This window comes from Equus quagga, chromosome 13 (genome assembly GCF_021613505.1).
Source record: "Equus quagga isolate Etosha38 chromosome 13, UCLA_HA_Equagga_1.0, whole genome shotgun sequence".
In the NCBI taxonomy this organism is placed as follows: Eukaryota; Metazoa; Chordata; class Mammalia; order Perissodactyla; family Equidae; genus Equus; species Equus quagga.
Window position 1 is genome coordinate 79,354,375 of NC_060279.1, and position 20,160 is coordinate 79,374,534.

Here is a 20,160-nt window from a genome sequence, read left to right on the forward strand (position 1 = left end):
CCTGCCCCGGCCCCAGGCAGCCGCAAGCGCGCCCGCCCGCCCGCCGAGCCCCCGTGCCGCGAGTCCGCGCCGCCCGCGCGCAGGAGGCTGCAGCTGCCGGCCGAGGAGGTGAGCGCGCCCCGGGCCCGGCGGGGAGACTGAGGCCGGGCGGTGCGGCGGTGACGGGGCCCCGGCAGGAGGGCCGCGCCGGGCTGGGCGGGGAGACAGTCCGGGGAGGGTCTGGGGCCGGGTCATGGGACCCGGTGGCGGTGCTGTCGGCCCCCGCAGGGGCTCGGCTGGAGAGGACTTCCAGGGAACCGCGCGTCTCACTGATGCCGGAGGGGCGGGGGAATGCGGCTCGTCGGCAAGGCTGGGTCAGGGGTCAGCGTGGGCGACTGTCCCCAGAACAAACGAGTGGGTGTGCCAGGCCCTCCCGCTGACGTCAGCAAAGCCCTGCCCGACAGGGATCCGAGCCCGGGCTCCAGCAGCGTGTTCTGGTTAGCCGAGGGAAGCAGAAGGCCTCTTTCTGCAGCGCTGGGGGCACCCTGTAGTCCCCTGGGTCCTTCACCTTGGGGGTCCTTCCCACCAGGTGTCTGGCCCCAGGTCCCCGGCTGCCCATGACTCCCCAGAGCACTCTTCTCCCCGCAAGAAGACAAAGAAGGCCGCCGTCTCGGCAGGTCCGCTGTCCTGCTTAGCATCCGAGGAGGGCAAGGTGAGGAGGCTGGACAAAGCCCAGGGAGGTGGAGTGGCATGGGGGTGACCAGCTGGCTGACAGCACCCTGTGTCCACAGGTCCCCTCGAAGGTCACCTTCTCTGAGCTCAAGTCGTGCCTGCGGCGGGCACGGGAGCTGGGGACACGGGTCCAGGAGCTGAGGACAAGTGCCCGGAGGAAGGATGCTGAAGAACCCAGCGCACCGGAGGCCGAGGGGCCCCCAGTGGGGCCATGGTGAGTCCTGGGTGGGTGGTCAGGGCCCCTGGGAAAGTGTAGGCTGATGGGAGGCCTGGCAGGGGCAGGACTGGGCAGAGGGCGGGGGGGGGTTGCTCCTAACAGGGAGTCAGCGCAGTGGATAGAGCTCAGCTCCCAGCTCTGCCGCTCGCTGCCTATGCGCCCTCCAGCTCCATCTGTAAGAGGACGCCAGTTCCTCAGTGGGCCCTTGTGAATTTCGAATGATATCCACAGCTGGTGGCTATTGGGGATTTGCCGCCATGTGCCTCTTGGAGATAAGGAAGCCAGGGCTGGGGGTGCCCAGGGACCTCCCTGGGTGATGGGCAGGACATGGCAGCTGGCTTGAAGCACTCTGTCCCCGACAGTGCTTGTGATGGGGAGGTGGTAAGTGTGCAGGCTTTGCAAACTGCAGTGTGTCGTGGGGGTGGTGTTGCAAGCCCCAGCTCTGGGGTCTCCCAGGCCACTTGGCCTGTGGTTGAGTGCTGGGGGTGGGTCTGGTGCTCCTCTCAAGCCTGGCTCCCCCTGCTCCGCCCCAGCAGTGGAGAGAAGGCGCCTGCCTACCAGCGCTTCCACGCCCTGGCCCAGCCTGGGCCCCCTGGCCTCGTGCTGCCCTACAAGTACCAGGTGTTGGCCGAGATGTTCCGCAGCATGGACACCATCGTGGGTATGCTCTACAACCGCTCTGAGACTGTAACCTTCGCCAAGGTCAAGCAGGGCGTCCAGGACATGATGCGCAAGTGAGCGGGCTCGTCGGGGGGGCGGCTCGCCTGACTGCGCAGTCTGTGCCCTGTCCGGTTCTCTGACCCTGGCCCGCTCGTCCCCTAGGCGCTTTGAGGAGCGCAACGTGGGCCAGATCAAAACTGTGTATCCTGCCTCCTACCGCTTCCGCCAGGAACGCGATGTCCCCACCTTCAGGGACGGGGTCAAGAAGTCTGATTATCAGCTCACCATCGAGCCGCTGCTGGACCAGGGTGAGTGCGCTGTGCGCTGTGGCTGAGTCTCCTCGTCTCTGAGCCTCGGTTCCCCACCTTTCACCCTGTGCGCTCTTTTTTTTTTCCTGCTCTTTCTCCCCAAATCCCCCCAGTACATAGTTGTATATTTCAGCTGTGGGTCCTTCTAGTTGTGGCATGTGGGATGCCGCCTCAGCATGGCCTGATGAATGGTGCCATGTCCGTGCCCAGGATCTGAACCAGCGAAGCCCTGGGCCGCTGAAGCGGAGCGCGCAAACTGAACCACTCGGCCACGGGGCCGGCCCCGACCCTGCGTGGTCTTGAGCATGGGTGTGAGGCGTTGGGCGCTGGGCCTCATCTGAGACCATGGTTGTTGCTGGGTGACTGGGCGGACCTGGCCCCGGGGCTCAGGCCTGGACTCTTCCCACAGAGGCTGGAGGCACGGCCCCCCAGCTCACGGCCTCTCGCCTCCTGCAGCGGCGGCAGGTCTTCAGCCAGAATCTGGTGGAGCGTGTCCGGGAGCACCACAGGGTGAGCGGGCAGCCGTGGGATGACCAGCTGGGTCCCTGTGGTACCAGGCGTTCTCCCAGAGCAGCCTGGCACTGGGCCTGCTCTCTGTCCCCTCCTTCAGTACTTGCACCCTCTCTCCCGTCACAGCCCTGTCTTACCCAGCAGGGAACAGGCCCCCCTCGAGAGGCCGAGTCCTCGAGTCCTCTTAACCAGTCTCCGTGGCCATCTCACAAATGAGTGGGTGAGGGGCTGGCCGGGGACCCTGGCCCTGGCTCCCAGTTGAGGAACGGGGGGCTCGGGGCTGCAGCCTCAGGTCTTGGGAGGCACGTGGTGAGTTCAGTGGGTGCTCTTAAGTCACGCCCTCAGCCCAGCTGAGCTCCTGGGGCCCCTAGAGGTGAAGTGACCTTCTTGGGGTCACCCAGACAGCCCCGCCCCCCCCAACAAATGTGCCCAGGGTCACTGGCAACCCTGTTTCTCGCACAGGCCTTCCTGGCTTCCCTGAGCCCCCCTATGGCGGTGCCCGAGGACCAGCTCATGCGCTGGCACCCCCGCTTCAACGTGGACGAAGTGCCTGACATCGAGCCGGCGGAGCTGCCCCAGCCGCCCACCACAGAGAAGCTGGCCACCGCCCAGGAGGTGCTGGCCCGTGCCCGCAGCCTGATGTCGCCTAGGGTGAGGCTGGCCCCCAGCAGCTGGGCACCTGACAGGCCCTATCCTCCATCATGGGCTTCAGGGGTAGCGGGATGTGACGCCCACTGGCAGGCTCTGCCCTGGGGTGATGCCCACAGGCCCCGATGCACTGGGTGAGCTTGGGTTGGACAGATAGGGACTCCTGGGAGGGGAGTCCATGCAGGTGGGCCTGTGGCTGGGCTGGGGGAGGTCTCTTTTGACCTTTTCTCTCTGATCTGCCCCAGATGGAAAAGGCCTTGAGTGACCTGGCCCTGCGCACAGGAGAGCCCGGCAGCCCCAGATCCCCCAGCCTAGCACTGCCGGCCAGCCCGCCGGCCACCCCACCCGCTGCCCTGAAGGGGGTGTCCCAGGCCCTGCTGGAGCGGGTGAGTATTCTGGTTCCTGGTGGCGGGGGGGGGGAGCTGTGGGCCAGCTGACCACTGACCACTCCCCATGCTCCCTGCAGATCCGGGCCAAGGAGGCGCAGAAGCAGCTGGCACAGATGACGCGGCGCCCGGAGCAGGAGCAGCGGCTGCAGCGGCTCGAGCGGTTGCCCGAGCTGGCCCGCCTGCTGCGCAGTGTCTTCGTGTCCGAGCGCAAGCCGGCGCTCACCATGGAGGTGGCCTGTGCCAGGATGGTGGGCAGCTACCGTGCGGCCATGAGCCCTGGTATGTGCAGCGTAGGGGCAGGTGCGGGGCTCCCTCCCCGTGTCCCGAGTCCCAGATCAGAGTGGGCCCTACGGATGCGCTGTCCCCCATGTGTGTTGGGTGCCTGCTGTGTGCACTGGGGGCACAGCACCCTTGAGGTCACTTCCTGAGTCTGCCTGGCTCCCTTTACCTCTGCAGCTTCACCAGGCTGCCTCCCCCTCACACACCCCGCCTTGTTGCCTCTGCAGTCCCTCAGTCAGCCCTGAGGCCCCAGGGGACTGTCCGCTCCCTCCCAGGCCTCTGGTCCCTCAGCGCTGCAGGGCACTTCCCACAGGTGGGTGTTTGCAGGCTGGGACTCCTGTCGGGCTCAGTGGGAGGGCCACCTCCTGGCAGGGCTGCAAGTCGTTGCCCTGGCTTGAGTCCTTCCTGCTTGTCACTGTTTACTCTGCTTCTGGAGGGCACAGATGGGTCTGGCCCAGGCCTGGCTCACAGCAGGCCCGGGGTGGGGCTGGCCCAAAAGCAGGCCTGTTGACAGGGCGCCCCGTACAGATGTGTACACAGGCCTGGAGGCTCCGGTTGCCGGTCCGGCCTCACACGTGCCCTCTCTGCAGGGGAGATGGAGACGCATGTGCGGCTCCTCTCTGAGCTGCTGCCCGACTGGCTCAGCCTCCACTGCATCCGCACCGACACCTACGTCAAGCTGGACAAGGCCGCGGACCTGGCGAGCATCATTGCGCAGCTGGCCCACCTGGCTAGGGCTGAGGAGACGCTGTGAGCCTGGCAGCTGTGAGCCAGCATCCACGCTAGGGCTCCAGGCTCCCTGGCCTGGCCCCCATGCCTGTTTTATGTCCTTTATAAACACGATGCACTTTGCTCTCCCCTTCCTGAGTCCCCACGAGGGTCAGAGGCTGGACTGGGTTCTGCATGGCCCGAGGGCCTCTGGCCACTGGGTGGTGGGCCCACCCTCCTACAGCACGTTGTCATTAAACTGGTTTGTTGGTGGCTGTGTCTCTGCAGCTGGCGGGGGTGCAAGGCAGTGGGTGGGAGAGCTTTGCTGTCAGCGCAGCTTTGGGTAGTGTGCTGGGCAGAGTGACAGCCCAGATAGCCTCCCAAGGACCTTGAACTGGGAGATGGTCTTGGGTTATCTGGGCTGGCCTAGGGCCGTCACAGGGCCCTTCTGAGATGGGAAGATGGAAGGAGGGGCCATGAGCCCAGGAGTGGGCGCCTCAGCTGGGAAAGGCAGGAAATGAGCACTGCTGACCTCCAGAACTGTAGGAGGAGGTTTCAACCAGGTTTGCATGACCTGTCAGAGCAGCAGTGGGACACCAAGCTGGCAGCATGTGCCTCCTGAGCCTGTCTGCTCCATGTGACATGGCTCACAGGGAGGAGAGGACCACAGCCTGCTACAAACCAACCCCTGCACCTTCCTGCCTCCCAGGCCTGAGGCCCAGATCCCACCCCTGGATGAAGAAACAGCCTCTTTAGCCAAGTTGTTTATTCATGGTCCTGGTTCACTGTAAATGGACCTGCAGTGGCCTGGGCTGGGCTCTGCCCTGGGCCATCAGCCCCAGGTGCTGGCACTTGCAGAATCTGCAGGAAGGACCCCAGGTGGAGGCCCCGGGCTGGAGAGTCACCCAACCAGGGTTAGAAGAGAGTCCAGGCGGATGGCCAGTGCCCCCTGGTGGCCAGCAGGGCTCACTCATACTGCAGGAGAGAGAAGAAGGGCACAGTCCCCAGCTTCTCCCTACCCTTCAGCGAGGTCAGCTCCACCAGGCTCACGCACTCCAGCACCTCGGCCTGCAGCTGGCCCAGCAGCTCACAGGCGGTGCGCATGGTTCCTGGGGGGAAGCACAAGTGAGGCCCAGGCAGCCTGGGCCAGGGGCTTGGGGGAGGAGTCAGTATGGCAATGGGGCTCCCATCAGGGCGTGTAGGGTCCTGCTGCTCACTGGTAAACTGTAGAGTGCTGAGCCCCTGATCCAGTCTCATGCCCCAGGTTAGGCACTTTCTCCCACCCCCACCAAGCCTCCTTGGCTCAGGGGAGACCCTCACCGCCAGTGGCCAGCAGATCGTCCACGACAACAACCTTCTGCCCCGGTTCCAGGGCGTCTCTCTGGATCTCCAGCTCAGCCTGCAGATGGGAATGGGCGTGTGGTTGATTCGTCTCCAAAAACAGCTTTGGTGTGCAGAGCCTGGTAGCTGACAAGGGGCTACTGACCGGACCCTGTTCCAACCCACCCTGTTTCTTAGCTGTGTGAGTCTGGCCCAGCATCTCAGCCCCTCTGAGCCCCCACCTCCAGTTGACTCCACGACTCTCCTTTTGGGAATGGAATGTGTGCAGCAGCAGCCCAGCCCACTCACCTTCCCATATTCCAGTGTGTAGGAGGCAGACACAGTGGGGCCTGGCAGCTTCCCTTGCTTTCGGATGAGCACGCAGCCCACACCGAGCTCCTGGGCCAGGGAGGGACCGAACAGGAAGCCTCGGGAGTCTAGGCCTGTTGGCAAGAGTCAGGGTGTTGAAGGGCAGCCTGTGGCACAGCAGCACTGGGTCCCCACGGGCCAGGGCTGGATGGTGATATGTGGCCACTGCAGGCACACAGGGTGCCCAGCCTTGCTGGCTCCAGCTAAGAGGCCGATGACATCCACTCATTTAGGGAATGTTGACTGAGCATCTGCCCTGCGCAGGGACTGCTGGGTGCTGGAGGTGGGAGTCAGGAGCTGAGGCAGGGCCTAGGTCTATCCTACATGGCTGTGGGAACAGCCCCCAGGGTGCCCTCCAAGCTCTGCTGCCCATCAGGGGCTGGGCCAAGAACCGTAATAGGAAAGCAGAAAAGGCACTCAACAGATGGCTCTTATCGCTAAAGCAGCGTGTGCCCCAAGAGCTGCTAGTCCAGAAAGAAAGGCAGGACCATCTCCAGCCATCTCCTGTGGCGACTGAGCTGTGAAGGGGAAGCTCAGGGCCCCGAGGGCCGGAAGTGTGCTGAGGCAGAGTAGGCAGTGGGAACCACGAGGCCCAGGGGGTGGGGCTCAGGAGAGGCAATGCTGCCAGGGTCCTCCCTGATCTCTCCGCCTTCCTGAAGCCCCATATTGGGTAAAGCCTGGCGCATACAGCAGGTGCTCAATACATGCTTGTAAAACAGGAACAGAAAGTGCTTGGCCCAGCGGACTCTGGTCAGACCGGACTCTGGTCAGACAGTATTGGGGAAATCCAGACCCGTGGCCTCATCTGTGCATGCTGGGGACCAGGAACTTGGGGGGCCTCCACTCAGCTGCGAGCCCCTCCAAGGGGGTACCCACCTGGCAGGGGCTGTTCCCCAGGCCGCTGGGGGGGGGGGGGCCTGCCGCCCCACTCAGGGCTGCAAAGTGGGGACAGCAAGTCTATCCTTACAACCCACGCGAGAGCTACCCCACAAGCACCCGCGCGGGCGTGTGCCTTGAAGGCTCGAACAGAGGTGGGGCGGCCCTCCCTCCGCTTGCCCTGTTCGGGGGACCCCTCCCGGCCCGGAGGCCGAGTATGCGGAGACAGGAAGGGCTGGCCCCGGAGACCCGAGGGCGGCGCGGCGGCAGGAGCGCCCGGAGTCAAGGTCCCGCCTGTGCCCGTCCACTTGCCGGCGATGTAGTCGATCTTGCCGCCGTGGGTCTTTTTCAGGTGACTGGCCAGGAGGCTGATGCAGGCGCGGAAGGAGTCGGGGTCCTTCAGGACCGGCGAGATGTCCCTGCGCGGGAGCAGGGCGGGTCAGGACTGCACGCGGCCGGGTGGGGCGGCGTCCCGGCCCGGGGACCCGACAGCCCAGTCCCGCCGGCCCTCCGCGCGCCCATCCTACGTGGCGGGACCACGGCCTCGCCTGGCGGTCCCGAGTGTCGCCCGGCCCTGCGCGTTTGCCCCCCGCGCGGCTTCGCCCGTCGGATGGCTCCCCGTGTGCGCGGCCCCACATGGCCCGCCCGCCCGCCTGCTCGCGCCCGCGCCGCGCCCGCGCGCACCTGAACAGCACGCCCGGGATGGGGAAGTCGGGGAAGCTGCGGATGCGCCGCGCCACCAGCTGCAGCTCGGACTCGGCCATGGCTGCCTCCGCTCGTGTCTGGCCGGGGCGGGGCGTCCGCGCGTGTCCGGCCGGGCCGGGGGCGGGACCGGCACGAGGGGCGGGGGCTCGGTGCGCCAGCATGGGGGGCGGGGCGAGGGGCGGGGCCCCGTCGCCTGTAGGAAGTGCCGTGGTTCATCGAATCTTCGGGGCCACCGATTTTAAGACGTGTGCTTATCTCTTAGACTCTGAACAGACGCGTCCGCGCCTCGGGGCCGTTCACGCGGGGCTGAGGTGCAAGTCAAGGTCGAAGGAATATGGCGTCTACGCAGGCCCAGCTGGGCTTTAGTGGAAATTCTCACTCGGTTTGGCGGGGCCCGAGAGCGCCCACTGGTCTTCCTGGCAGCTTCAGCAGGGACCCCAGGCCTCGGGCAGGCGCGCACCCGCCTCCCCGCCGCCGCGCCCGCTCTTCCTGCCCTCGCCGGCGGGTCTCAGCTGAGTCCTGCTGCGCGGGGCATGCGGGCGCACACGAGGGTCACACACTCCAGCGCCAGGTGAACGAGGCCGGGAGCAGGGAGGTTTCGGAGCGCAATGCAGGGGCCTGGAGGGGAGGCCCGAGTTGGGGAGCAGTTCAGGGAGGAGCAGCGGGCCTGGGATGGACCGGCCCGGCCGGGGAGGGGCCGAACCAGAGGTGGAGGCCGGGGCGTGTGCTGCCCGCCGGACTCTTGAGGAGGGAGTGCGGGATGCTAGGCCTGGTGGAAGCCCACCCCTGAGAGCACACCGCGAGCCTGCGAAGGCTGTGGCCCCCCGCAGCCTTGGGGCAGAATGAGGAATCCCACTGCAGCCCCTCCACCGCGGTACCCCAGGGAGAACAACATTCCCCAAATGTAATCTCATTTAAAAACCAAAAATGCTAAAATGCCTGTATTCCTTTATTCTGACACTGTTTTCTTCATAATTTTCCGAGTCTTAGAACAATACAGCTTTGGCATGGGTCACTCCAGAGACCTGAAAACCCCGCTCAATGGCAGGTGGCCCACGGGCCTTCAGGGTGCAAACGCCCTGGAGTCTGCGCCTGGCCACTCAGTGAGAGGGCTCATCCCCTGCAGGGGCCGGAGGGGAGGAGGGCCGGCAGCGAGGCTGTGGGGTACAGCCAGCCTCACAGTGCGCTGGGGCAGGGGTCTGCATCCCTGAGGAAGGCGGAAAATCGAGGGTGCTGATGTCCTCGTGTCCCCAGAGACCCAGCAGTAGCTGTCCCACCGGGCCAGGGAGGCTTTGGCTGTCGAGGGTCCGGGTCAGGGAGGCCCTTTGCCTGCTCCCCCTCCACATTCACAACCCTGCCGCTGTGGGGTGGTGCAGGGAGGGGGGACTGGGGTGTCCCCTCTGCCATCACCAAGGGGCTCAACACAGGATTGGTCCAGCTGCCCTCGACACCGAGGCTGAAGTGCAAGAGGGACGGCTCCTGGGAGTTACCCTCCCCCGCCCCCAGGTCCTGGACAAGGCCAGTCCGGGGGTGGTCCGAGCCCGAGTAGGAGGACGTGAGCCGGACAGGGTCCTGAGACGTGTGAGGCTGTGTTGAGCCCAGAGGCTGATGTGAGGCCTCGGGCCTGAGGTGGCAGGTCAGGCGGGCCAGGAGAAGAGCGCGGAAGGACCCCAGGGCCCAGTCGGCATGTGTGGCCTTGCAGGTCCTGCGGCTGGCTGCAGATGATGTCCACCTGGCTGTGAGCAGGGCAGACGGCACTGGGGCTCTTCCAGCACGGCAGCCCTGAGGCCAGAGCCTTCCTGCCCCCAGGCTCTTGCAGGGCCAGTGGGCCCAAGGAGGTGCTAGTGGGGCCAGGAGCACTTCTCGGGGACAGACTCTGGGGGCGTCAGGCACTTCCCTAACTTTTCACAGCCCGGGGGCGCCCAGTTCTGGAAAATAAAAATTCAGAAAGAGGACATGCTGTTATTCAAGCGCTTCTGGACTCAGCAGTTTCCAGCTTCCTGCCCCGCACAGGCTGCGACCTGCCCCATCTGACAGGCTGCCGGCTGGAAACTGCCCGTTTCCACCTCGGCCCGGGGGCAGCTCAGCGCCTCTCACCAGGCGGCCGAGGCCCCAGGTGTGGGTGGCCGGGGGCAGGGCCTGCTGCCTGACCCCTCTGTTATCGACGGGAACATCTGCCAGCCACCCTGAAGCCTGTGGCCTCATTTCCAAGTAGAGGAACCTGTGAGAGGGGCACCATGTTCCAGGGGGCCCCCTCCAGCTCCCCCATGGAAAGCTGTCAACTCTGGTTTCCTGGGAGAGCAGGCCCCTTTCAGCTGGTGGGAGGCGTGGAGCGTGGGTGGCTCCCTTGGGTGTGCACCTGAGCGTGCAGACTTGCTTTACGTGGCCATGTTTTTCCAGGCAACAGAAAGGGAGACTCATGCCCCTAAGGGGGAGCCTTCCTGGCTCTACCATGTCCCCCACAATCCAGGCAGTGCCCCGGCCATGGTCAGGAGACCCAGAATCACTCTGGGGTGGATGGGACCCGAGTCTGTGTGTTACTGACTTGGAGCATGGATGACCCAGGGCCCCAGGTGGAGGCCTCTCCGCCCTGGATGGCGTCCGTGGCTTTGGTTGTGTGGGCCCTGGCTGCTGTGGGGAGGGCAGGGTCTCCACTGGGAAGCTGCTCCCAACCTTGAAGGCAAGGCAGAGAAAGCAGGGTTGTGCAGAACACATTCTGGGCCCACCTGCGAGTCTGCAGGGTCGGGGGGTGGGGGTGACGCCCATGTTTCTTAAAAGGCTCCTCAGAGTTCTGACGCACAGCGGGACAGCCAGCTGCTGCGCGCGGGCTGTGACACACTGCACTGGACTGACGTTACACAGACCAGAGGACACCACACTGAGTCCTCAACCTGGCTGGCCTGGATGTGGGGGCCAGGCTGAGCTGGGGGGAGTGTGTGAAAGAGGGGCCGAGGGCAGAGAGCAGAACCTTTCCAACATCTGGGAACTAGGGGGAAGGGGTGTGGTGCAGATGAGTGGGGGGCTTCTCAGGCTTTGCACACACATGCCCACGCGTGTTCACATGTGTAAACCCACGCAGCTCTCTGGTGACAGGCCTCACTTTAAAGTCTGGAGACCAACACACACTATGCCGGTTTGTCTCCAGCTCACATGGGGGGCTTGTGGGGTCTCCGCTTTCTCTCGTTCCAGGGCGTGGCCGGCTGCGGCAGTTTCGTGGTGCCCAGGAGATGGCGGCAGCGCCCGGGCCAGGTCCCTCTGCCTCACCCTCACCCCGTCCCTTCCCGTCACTAAGACCCCCTCCGTCTCTGCGTCTCCGCTTCCTGGGGACTCAGCCTGCACCTGCGGAGCGGTGGGTGTGCGTGGGTGCGCGTGTGTGGGTGGGTGGCAAGGAAGAGAGAACAGCATCACTTTCACAGAAGGACAAGCAGGGCTTGGGGCAGCCACCAGGGGCTCCTCCTGGGACCAGAGGGACCTGGCGGTCCTGAGAGGGGCCCTCTGCTCCACTGCCTTGAGTCGACAGGCTGGCGCCTCGTGGTGTACCTCAGAGGGAGGGGAGGCCCTGCTGGCCCCCAACTGTCTTCCTGGGCTGAGCCTCGGGACACAAAGCCCCATGCGTGGACAACAGCGATGCAGTCCCCCCCGCCCCGGGCTCACGAGGCCGCCTTGTTCCTGGGCCCCTCAGCCTCAACCTCTCTGAGAGTCCTCACCGCTAGGAAAACGCCTCTAACGTGCCGACTCCGTTTTCCCTGCACGATTTCCTCCGCCACGCCCCACTCCGCACCCCACTCCACCAGCTCCCACGGCTGCAGCTCTGTCTGACCGTGGAAGTGGGTCTGAACTCATCTTCTTCTCCCACGCACAAGGAACCCGTTCACCAGTTTGTGAACTACTGAACTCGTCTTTCCTGGGTCCTCCTCCTCGAGGCGGGGGCTCCTTCCTCAGCACTTGACTCACCCTGTGGCGGGGGGTGGGGGGTGGGGGGATGGGGCGTGTGCCTGGAGGCTCTGGGGAAGCGGGCATGCGGGAGGAGGGGCTGATGGGCTGGGACGCTGGGCTAGGCCATCCAGCTTTGCTCTGTGTGGTTTGGGGTGCCACCAGAGCTTATGACACTGAGACATGCGAATCACCCGTCTTTCTGGAGCAGGGCGCCCCAAAGACACATCAGTTACAGGGACAGACTCAGGGCGGGTCCCCCATGAGGTTCAAGGAGGGCTGTCGCTGCTGGGACCCACACTAGCTGTGCTGGGAGGCGGGCCCCACGGGCCAGCTCCACACTCAGACCGTCTGCCCAGTGTGTCCACAGCCCACTCAAGTTTGGCTTGTCCTGCACCTGCAGAGGGGGCGAGTGGCCTGCGGCCACACCTCTGAGGTCTGAGACAGAGCAGCAGGAGGGAAGCAGGGCTCCAGCCTGCAGCCCCCACAGCTTCTGGAAGCACGCTCTCTGCTGGGGTCGCACCACGCTGCCCAGTGGTCACCCTGCGTGCGAGGAGGGCAGCCCTTCCACATGGCACTCGGCTGCCGGGACTCACTGTAATCTTGGAAACCTCTGTGCCGAGGATGTGGGGGACGCTCCGGGGCGTGCAGACCCCCAGCACTCCTGTGGGCCTGGGGACACTCCCCCTCAGGAGCCACAGCCTCCTGCTTACCATGACTGCCTGGTTGCACACGTTGAGCTGGGGCTGTCCAGGGATCAAGGCCTCCTGGTGCTGCCGGACGACCGGGGTGATCCTGCGAAGGGCATCCAGGTACTCGGTGCTGGCAAAGCTAGAGACAGATGGGAGCACAGGTCACCGAGCGGCAGGGGAGGGACAAGGTGGGCAGGGGCAGCCACCCAGGGAGGCCGGGAAGGGGCTTGGGGGCTCAGGAGTCCCCTCCCTGATGGGCCACCATCCAGCAGCCTCCTGGGAAGAGTGGCTGAGAGAGCAGGGGCTGCCCCCACCCTCACCCCGCCCTCCTGGGGGCAGGCGGGGACCTGGGACCCTTTCCTACAAGGCGGCTTCAGGCAGAACCACACGACAGGGGCGGCAGCCGTGACTCTTCTGTCTGGCTGGTCGGGGCCTCGGCCTTTGCTGGAACCTCCAAGGGCATAGCCCAGTGTCCCTGAGTCGCACCCGGGCTCCAGGGCTCCTGGCTGCCTCTTTCTCACTCCTGTGCCCCTTCTTCAGGCCTCTGATTCAGGTTTGTTTCAGGAGTGGCTGGTCCTGCCCTACTTGCTCCTGACTCTGGGTCCGTCTGAGGCTGTCACTCCCAGACCAGCCCCACTCCTCGGGCCTCCATACCATCGGGCTCCTGTTCTCAGCTACACTCGCTCCACACGTGGCCCACAAGCTTTCCCAAGCAGGTTCTTGGTGTGTCCCGTGTCTTTCCAGGATTCTGTGGCCGAACGCACTGGAAAGGACTGGCTTAACCAAGCTCAACAGTCTGGGTGACAAGGTTTCTCGGTGGTGCCATGGGGTGAGTGCATGTGGGGAGCACCAGGAGGCCCCATATTCAGCCCAAATTCTTCCAGGCCAGGTGGCAGATGCAGTGTCTTCTTGCTCAGAGCTCTGCATACCCCCAGAGTGACCCTGGGGCTGTCACATCCCTTCCCAGGTCCGGGTCTCCCCATCTGGAGCACAGGGGGCTGCAGGCAGAGGCCTGAGGGGACCCTGAATGGAGATGACGTGGTCTAAGGAGAGCTCGCAGGCAGTGTGCTCTGCACGTCTCGGCACAGCCCTGTGAGGCAGCCCTGTGACTGCCCACTTCGGGAGATGCCGAGGTGGGAGGGCCATCCGGCCATGCTCACGGCCAGCGAGGGGCAGGGCTTGCACCGAGCTTCCACGGTGACCAGCTTGTTGCTGCAGCTGTTTTGTGCGCACATGTGTCTGAGAAGCAACGTCACGTGGGTCTGCGGTCAGGGGTGGGCTTCTTGGAGGTTTGCCGCCGTCTCTCCCCGCTGACCCACCTCAGGGGAGCGTACACCCTAGGTGCCCAGGTTTGCTCCAGCCATGGAGGCATCTGTGAGATGGCTGACGGCCCCGGGGGCTGCCGCCACGGCCTGTGGTGCCCCTCACCACGGCCCCGCTGGAAGAAGGCCAGGAGCAATGAACAGATGGTGTTGAGAAGCAAGACGGAGAGAAATGCCCCGTGGACGTAACATTACGCCAAACTGGACCCACGTGGACAGAGCAGGGCTGTCACCTTAACTGACCTTTAACTTCTGGGGGGCCAAGGGAACACTGAGGCTGTGGGGGCCTGGTGGGCACAGGTGTGAGGGCACTCGTCTGGGTAACCAGGCCCTGGGATCCACTGTCCTGGTCCTGCTGCATCTTGGCTCTGAAATGACTTCCGGGGATCGGGGGTGGGAGGGGGGCTCACTGACCACGATTTCCCAGCCCCCTGTTTAGTTCTAATTTCCCAGCCTGCACCTGCACGTGGCCCTGCTCCAGACCTCCTGTGGTTTGTGACGGCCATGAGGAGGCTCCTCGCCCATGTGAGTGTCCTGGGGCCACGTAACAAATTGCCGCAGACTGCGGCGGGGGGGTGGGGGGGACGCCTTAAACAGCAGGGACTTATCCTCGTCCTGGAGACCAGGAGTCTGAAATCCAGGTGTCACAGGGCCACACTCCCGCCAGTGGCTCCAAGGGAGGATCCTTCCTGCCACTTCTAGCCCCTGGCAGCTGCAGGCGTCCCTGGGCTGTGGCCACGCTGTCCCATCTCTGCTGCCGTCGTCCACGGCCTCTCCCGTGTCAACATCTCTCCTCTTCGGTCTCTTGCAAGGACAGTCTCACTGTACTGGTGCTGCCCCGATCCCAGACAACCTCATCTCGACCCTCACCCTAACGACTCTGGCAAAGTCCCTACGTCCAATGAGGCCGTGTTACGAGGTTCTGGTGGACATGGATTTAGGGGACACTATTTCATCCATGGCAGCATCTCTGTGTTTCCCTCCCACGGTCCCAGGCCTCTGAGCTGGACGCAGCTCCAGAGAAAGGGAGGTGCCCGGAGGAAGCGCCCAAGCAGCTCGGTGGCGCAAAGGCCCCGTTCAAAGAGCCTCACTGGAAGAGCCCAGTCTGGGCCGGGGCAGGTGGCTGCCCCATCGAGGGCATGGGAGCCCTGCGGGGGATCTTTCTGGGCCTGGTGTCACCACCCTCTGTGTCCTTGGTGCTGCCCGTGTGCGAGGGGGTGGCCGTGGGGAAAGGTCCTCTTCCGCCCCATGCCCGACCCTCCCCCTCGGCCATCCCTGAAGGCAGCTCGAGGCAGGGGATCACATGGTGGGCTGCATGCACTGATGGGTGTGGGAGACAAGTGAGTGGAGAGGTGGGGGCGCACCGGAGAGGAAAGCCGGCCCAGCACAGCCCATGCCAGACGGGACAGCGTCAGGCCCCAATGTGCCCGGAGGGGGTGGTTCCACGCTTCCCAGTGTGCATGCATGCACCTCCACGTGTTCACAACATGCATACATCGGTGTGTGCTCCTGTTCAGGCCCACCTAATGTTTTCTCGGCAGCTTGAGAGGAGGGCTCCCCTGTGCCCGGCTCACCTGAGGGGGAACCTCTCCCCCGGGTCGCGTCCCAGGTGGAAAATCAGGGGCAGCCTCGTGTGCTCCTCCTGCGTGTGGGTGGTGACTCCTGACACGTTCTGCCCGGGACAGAAATCAATGCCCTGGAACGAGAGGTGCGGGGTGGGGGGCGCTGTGTGTGCTGTGCCCTTGGAGCCCAGGAACCCAGCGGCCGGGAGCTCCACCAGGAAGGCCGGCCCGTCTCGTTCCGGGGCGGCATGCCTGTGCGTGGCGCATCATGGATGCTTGCCGGGTGTTCAAGGAGTGAACGGACAGCGATGGCCATCCTGTGGGTGCAGCCCCGCCGTCCCCGGGCCCAGGAGCTGCTGAGCCATCTGCCCCGTGAACCGCCCCTAGTTTTTAAGGGGAGGTGAATCTCCTTGTACTATTCCAGCCCTTCTCATATCTTGACCGCCACCAACTCCCAGAGCAAAGCTCTTCACCCCGCTCTGCCTGCCCCGCAGCCAGTGAAGCTCACGGTTTTCGGCATTCCTGAGACTCCTCAGGGGAGGGGGACCGCAGGCCTGAAAGCCAGGGATGACACAGACACAGCGAGGCCACGGGTAACCCAGATGTGGAAGTTAGCAGGAAGGGACCTTACGACTGTGGCCCATATGGGCAAGGACACAGGAAGACAGAACAGGGAACCCTGGGCTCCCTTAACGCTCAGCTGTGAGCCCACGGCCCTGTGGTTCCTGCCCTCCCCAGGCGCCCCTGCCCGTGGTGGCTTCTGGAGCGCATCTGAAGTGGGCTTGCATGTCAGTGTATGGTCTGAGATCTGTCCTGTCCTGGGGTCCCAGGGGGTCCCTCCACACACTATGGCCCACAGACTGGAGCTCCGTCCCCAAGGCTTGGAGGCTGCCCCTCGGGGCTCTTCAACTTGGAAGAGGAAAAAGCCCCCTGCTCTCCAGGGGGAATGGGGCGAAGCCAGAGGCTCCCCATCCTGAGGCCTTGGTGACCCCGGGGCCCTGCAAGCAGCTTGGCGCTGGAGTCTGGCCGACACGGAACACTGTTGATGGGGTCTGGAGAGATGGCCATGACTGCTGCATGTCAACCCTAAAACGGGGGCTGCACTGCTTGCTTCTCAACCACGAGGGACTGAGGGTGTCCGCAGGCGGCAGAGTCTGACGGGCAGACGGCTTCCTAACCCCCATGTGTCTGTAAGGGATGGCTGGTCAGGGGAGCAGTTAATGTTCTGCTTTTCAACAAAGCGGGGAGGTTAGGAGCCCGTGAAATTCCATTGACCTGCACGGAGCTGTAGATTCCCAAGTCAGTGGCTGGAAAAATAAGGGGCTGCGATCTCAGCTGCTGAGGGTGGCCAAGGACACATCCCCAGCCAGGTGGGTTCCAGAGTGGGTGACCCTTTGACCTTCAGGAAGCAGAAGTGCTAGAGAACAATACAGACGTGACAGTGGGAGAAAGAGCCCCATTAGCACAAAAGCGCCGAGCAGTTAATGGAAGTGTGTCAAGTCTAGACACTAGACACAGACAAATCGCAATGGGGATGCAAATCCACTACGCTACTGAATGAGGATCCCGCTCATCAGGACCGCAGTGACTCTCGCCCGCGGGCAGCACTGAGCCCCACACGGCTCCTCTCCTGCTCACATGACCTGCTCCTCACAGCGCTGGCATTTCGGAGGGCGGGAAGGATGCAGGAGGGAGACGAGTCTGCACGGCGGCTAACGTTCATGGGATTTAGTCCAGAAACGCAGAAGGTCACACACACCCTGCACACACGTACCCTCCCTCCCACCTCTTCCCCGGGTCTCAGACACCCTGTGGTGGGCAGGTCATGGGCTTGCCGGGGACAGTGCCACAGGGGGCCACCGGCACAGCAGGACCCGGAAGTGGGGGGCCGGGGGGTGAGAGACACCCATGGACAAACGGACAGCCCAGAAGATAAGAAGGTCCACTCAGGCGACCTGCGGATCTGGGGCCACAGACCCGCGTGTCCCCACTGAGAGGCCCACCCGCCTCTCCCTCAGGGTGGAGCAGGCCCAGGACTCACTGGCCGCCCCAGCCGGGCCCTGCCTGGCCTCTGAACAAAACTGCCCTAACATGTGAGCCATGTGGAGGTGACGGGAAGAGGCGGGTCCGTCTCCTCTGGTGCTCGGGGAGCAGCCGATAGCTATGGGGGCCGCTGTCATAGTTGTGGGGTCCTTCTGACTTCACACACCCTTAGCCTTATTGATCCTTGGAGAGAGAAGGGCCGTGCAGGCCAACCCCATCCTGGCTTGGGGCTGTCACCCTCCCAGGGAGGGATGCCCCTAACGTCTACGTGGTTGGAGAAGGGAATTTTGTTTCCTCATCTCCCAAGAAGCAGAGCAGACAAACCATCTCAGGAGCTTGCCAGCAACCCTTGGGAACCAAAGGCCGTGTGGGCGGGGTGTCACCCGTTGTGCCAAGGTACCCTCTCCTGACACTTTCTGACGCCACTGTAACTGTGGTCAAGGTAGCCGTTCTGCCCACAGAACCCTCTGGACTTCTCTAGCACCCTTTATGGAAAAAGCGCCCTTGGGTTCTGGCCTGGATGGAAGCTGGGCAGTCTCACTCAGGCCAGGGCTAACTGGGTCCTGCCCCAAGAGGCCCTGAGAGCCGCAGGGAGAACCGTGCAGGCCGGAGGGGCGGCTTCCAGAACACCAGCTGCACCTGCACATGCTGCTGGGAGCTGCGGGCAGCTGACAATGGGGACTCTAGAGACACTGGAGGACCGGGGAGCTGTGTGATGGGGGTGGGGGGCTGGGGAGGGAGAAGTGAGGCCACATGGCCGTCCCTGTGGGTGCCCACACTGCCAGCCTCTGGGCCCCAGTTTTTTTTTTATTGTTAAGAAATTTTTTTTTTTATTGAGTTAATCATAGGTTACAATCTTGTGAAATTTCAGTTGTACATTAATGTTACTGGGCCCCTTTTGAGTGCTCTTACGGCCTCTCAGCCCCTGGGTGTCTAAAGGGACAGACCAGGCATCCTGTCAGGGGACAGGGCACCTGGGGCTTAGGATGGCCCTCGGTGGCAGTGACAGCTGAGATGGGACTTGAAGGGCAGGCGGGCTTAGCCTGGGGGTGGGGAGGGGGTGGGGGGCCCCCAGGCGCGTGGAGAGGAGGCAGGTGGCCACAAGTGGGGAGGGCCGGCGACAAGAGCTCGAGCCAGGGGACAGGGCTGTGCTGTGCTGCTCACTGAGGAGGAGTTTTGGAAGAGACTAGCTTGGGTGGTGTTGTCACAGTCAGTCTGAAGGGCCCACAGGACACTCTAGGGCTGATGTGAGGCTCACACGGAGTCAGAGGGCAGAACAGCAGCAGAGGCTCACTGGGTCCAGCTGAGCCCACCCCCACCCTCAGGCCAACCTTTGCTCCTGATCACAAGCGGGGGACGCTGGCGGGCACTGGGCCATGAGGGAGGAAGCGCACGCTGTCCACGACCGCCTGCGTGCCCAGGGTGGTGACCCCATATCCACATGAGGCACTCGGCCTGGCAGCTGGGCCCCACCAGCCCCACCCAGACGGGCACCAGACTCACATCCGCTGAGTCTGCAATTTGCATCCCAATTGATGCAGAGTGTTCTAGTGCTTAGATCTTCTATTAACTTAAATTGCTTTTCCTCCCAATTAACACACATTAACAGGCTTTTCCTGTGTCTGAAAACCCAGACGCTGAGCGCCCTGCAGGGGGTGGGGTGGAGACACCCAGGAGGAGCAGGCAGAAGACTTGGGGGGCAGGGGGAGGTGGGACTGGGGATGGGGTGGGCAAGAGGAGGGAAGGGGAGCACAGGCCACGCCGGGGACAGCGCTGCACCCTGGGCGTGCGGCACTTCACCCTCGAGCCTGCGGGGCAGACAGCCTATGCAGAGGCATGACAGCCCCACTCAGAGAGCCGCTGAGCACCGGGCCAGGCCTCGGGGGAGGGGCCGGGGAAGGCGCCCCGGGTTGGCCTGGGCCCCTGAGGCGTCTGACCTGGGTCTGGAGCTGAGCCTGCCCTGAGACCTCCTTTTCTCAGGCTCTGAGTGGCCTGAGAGAGGGTGATGTGTCCCAGGAGAGCTGTCCAGGCTCCTAAGGGGCCATCCTTGTAGCCACACTGCGTCGCCCCCAACTCCTTCTTAGGGCAGGTAAACACACTGAGGTGGGGGAGCTCAAAACCCCGTGACTGGCACCACTTGGCAGAGGCCCCCATCCTGCCGCCTGCTGGCCTGCTCTGGCCAGACGCCTCCTCCTGAAGGACGGACAGGGGGTGCAGAGGACACGGAGCACCGAGACCCTTACCTGTCTGAACTCCTCCCAGGAATTGGTCCAGGTCCAGAAGTGGGCCTTGTATTGGCCGAGGGTGACTGCCATCAGTGTGTTGCCACGGTAATAGAATATCGGCCTGTGGGGGGAGGGTCAGGTGACACCAGAAACCCTGGGAGCAGGGCAGGCGGCTCCCCGTGAGTAGGTTATGGTTGAAATTTGACAGCAATGACCATGCCGAGGTCACGCTGTGCAGGGTGGAAAGGTCCCTGAGGCTGTCAGATGAGCCCCACAGTCGCCCCCTTTCACTCCTGGCCCTGTGGGGGCTGGGCGGTGGAGTGAAGCCTGCGGCAGAGTCTCCAGCCCCCTTCCTGGGGCAGACAGGCCTGGCGGGGTGACCACAGCCTCCGGCACCTTCTCTCCCCAGCAGCAAACAAGCTCACGCACCAGGTTGCAAGAGAGAAAAAATAAGCAATATTGAAAAAAGCCAAACAGACCTGTCTAAGCCCTGCCCTGCCCTGCCGCCGAGGCCACACGGCTCTCAGAGCGCAGCAGGGCACCTGCTCCCGCTACGCTATTTACCATTTTAAAACCCCCATCCCGTCACAGCAGCCCGGGACACTTATTTTGTCTGAGCACAACGATAGTGATCTGAAGCTGGAGAGAAAGTGACTCCGGACACAGAGAATTCCAGTGCAGAG

General features: G+C 63.9%; 3 protein-coding genes across 6 annotated transcripts in view; 1 reads left to right on the plus strand and 2 right to left on the minus strand.

Moving 5' to 3' along the window:
- Positions 1-6: 6 nt before the first annotated feature.
- On the plus strand, positions 7-4,703 carry CDT1 (chromatin licensing and DNA replication factor 1; the record flags this gene model as incomplete). The annotated part of the gene is made up of 10 exons (XM_046680226.1): positions 7-108; positions 569-691; positions 771-925; positions 1,462-1,662; positions 1,751-1,896; positions 2,306-2,406; positions 2,869-3,057; positions 3,300-3,440; positions 3,521-3,722; positions 4,313-4,703. Coding segments are annotated over 10 exons (1,524 nt in total), but the record flags the coding sequence as incomplete, so codon positions are not given.
- A 478-nt stretch (positions 4,704-5,181) lies between these two features.
- APRT (adenine phosphoribosyltransferase) lies at positions 5,182-7,818 on the minus strand. The gene is made up of 5 exons (XM_046680228.1): positions 7,680-7,818; positions 7,308-7,414; positions 6,060-6,193; positions 5,751-5,829; positions 5,182-5,539 (listed from the first exon to the last, which is right to left on the minus strand). The coding sequence occupies exons 1-5, from the start codon at positions 7,757-7,759 to the stop codon at positions 5,397-5,399; spliced, it is 543 nt and encodes a 180-aa protein (XP_046536184.1). The 5' UTR covers positions 7,760-7,818; the 3' UTR covers positions 5,182-5,396.
- An 813-nt stretch (positions 7,819-8,631) lies between these two features.
- The window catches only part of GALNS (galactosamine (N-acetyl)-6-sulfatase), a 29,016-nt gene continuing 17,487 nt past the window's right edge, over positions 8,632-20,160 (minus strand). For 3 of the 4 annotated variants that reach the window (XM_046683638.1, XM_046683637.1, XM_046683640.1), the window contains 4 exons: positions 19,496-19,598; positions 15,222-15,343; positions 12,347-12,464; positions 8,632-9,628 (listed from right to left, as the gene is read on the minus strand). In XM_046683638.1, the coding sequence (XP_046539594.1) occupies positions 9,542-9,628; positions 12,347-12,464; positions 15,222-15,343; positions 19,496-19,598 (430 nt within the window). In that variant the 3' untranslated portion in view covers positions 8,632-9,541. Of the gene's footprint in view, positions 9,629-12,346; positions 12,465-12,486; positions 14,452-15,221; positions 15,344-19,495; positions 19,599-20,160 lie in introns of those variants that run through there. The other variant, XM_046683639.1, reaches the window with a different exon arrangement.

Coding starts and splice junctions, on each gene's coding strand:
- APRT (XM_046680228.1), bottom strand. CDS start 7,759: ATGGCCGAGTCCGAGCTGCAGCTGGTGGCGCGGCGCATCCGCAGCTTC. Junction 5,830..6,059: donor ACACACTGGAATATGGGAAG/GTGAGTGGGCTG, acceptor TCCCATCTGCAG/GCTGAGCTGGAGATCCAGAG. Junction 5,540..5,750: donor CGATCTGCTGGCCACTGGCG/GTGAGGGTCTCC, acceptor GCTTCCCCCCAG/GAACCATGCGCACCGCCTGT.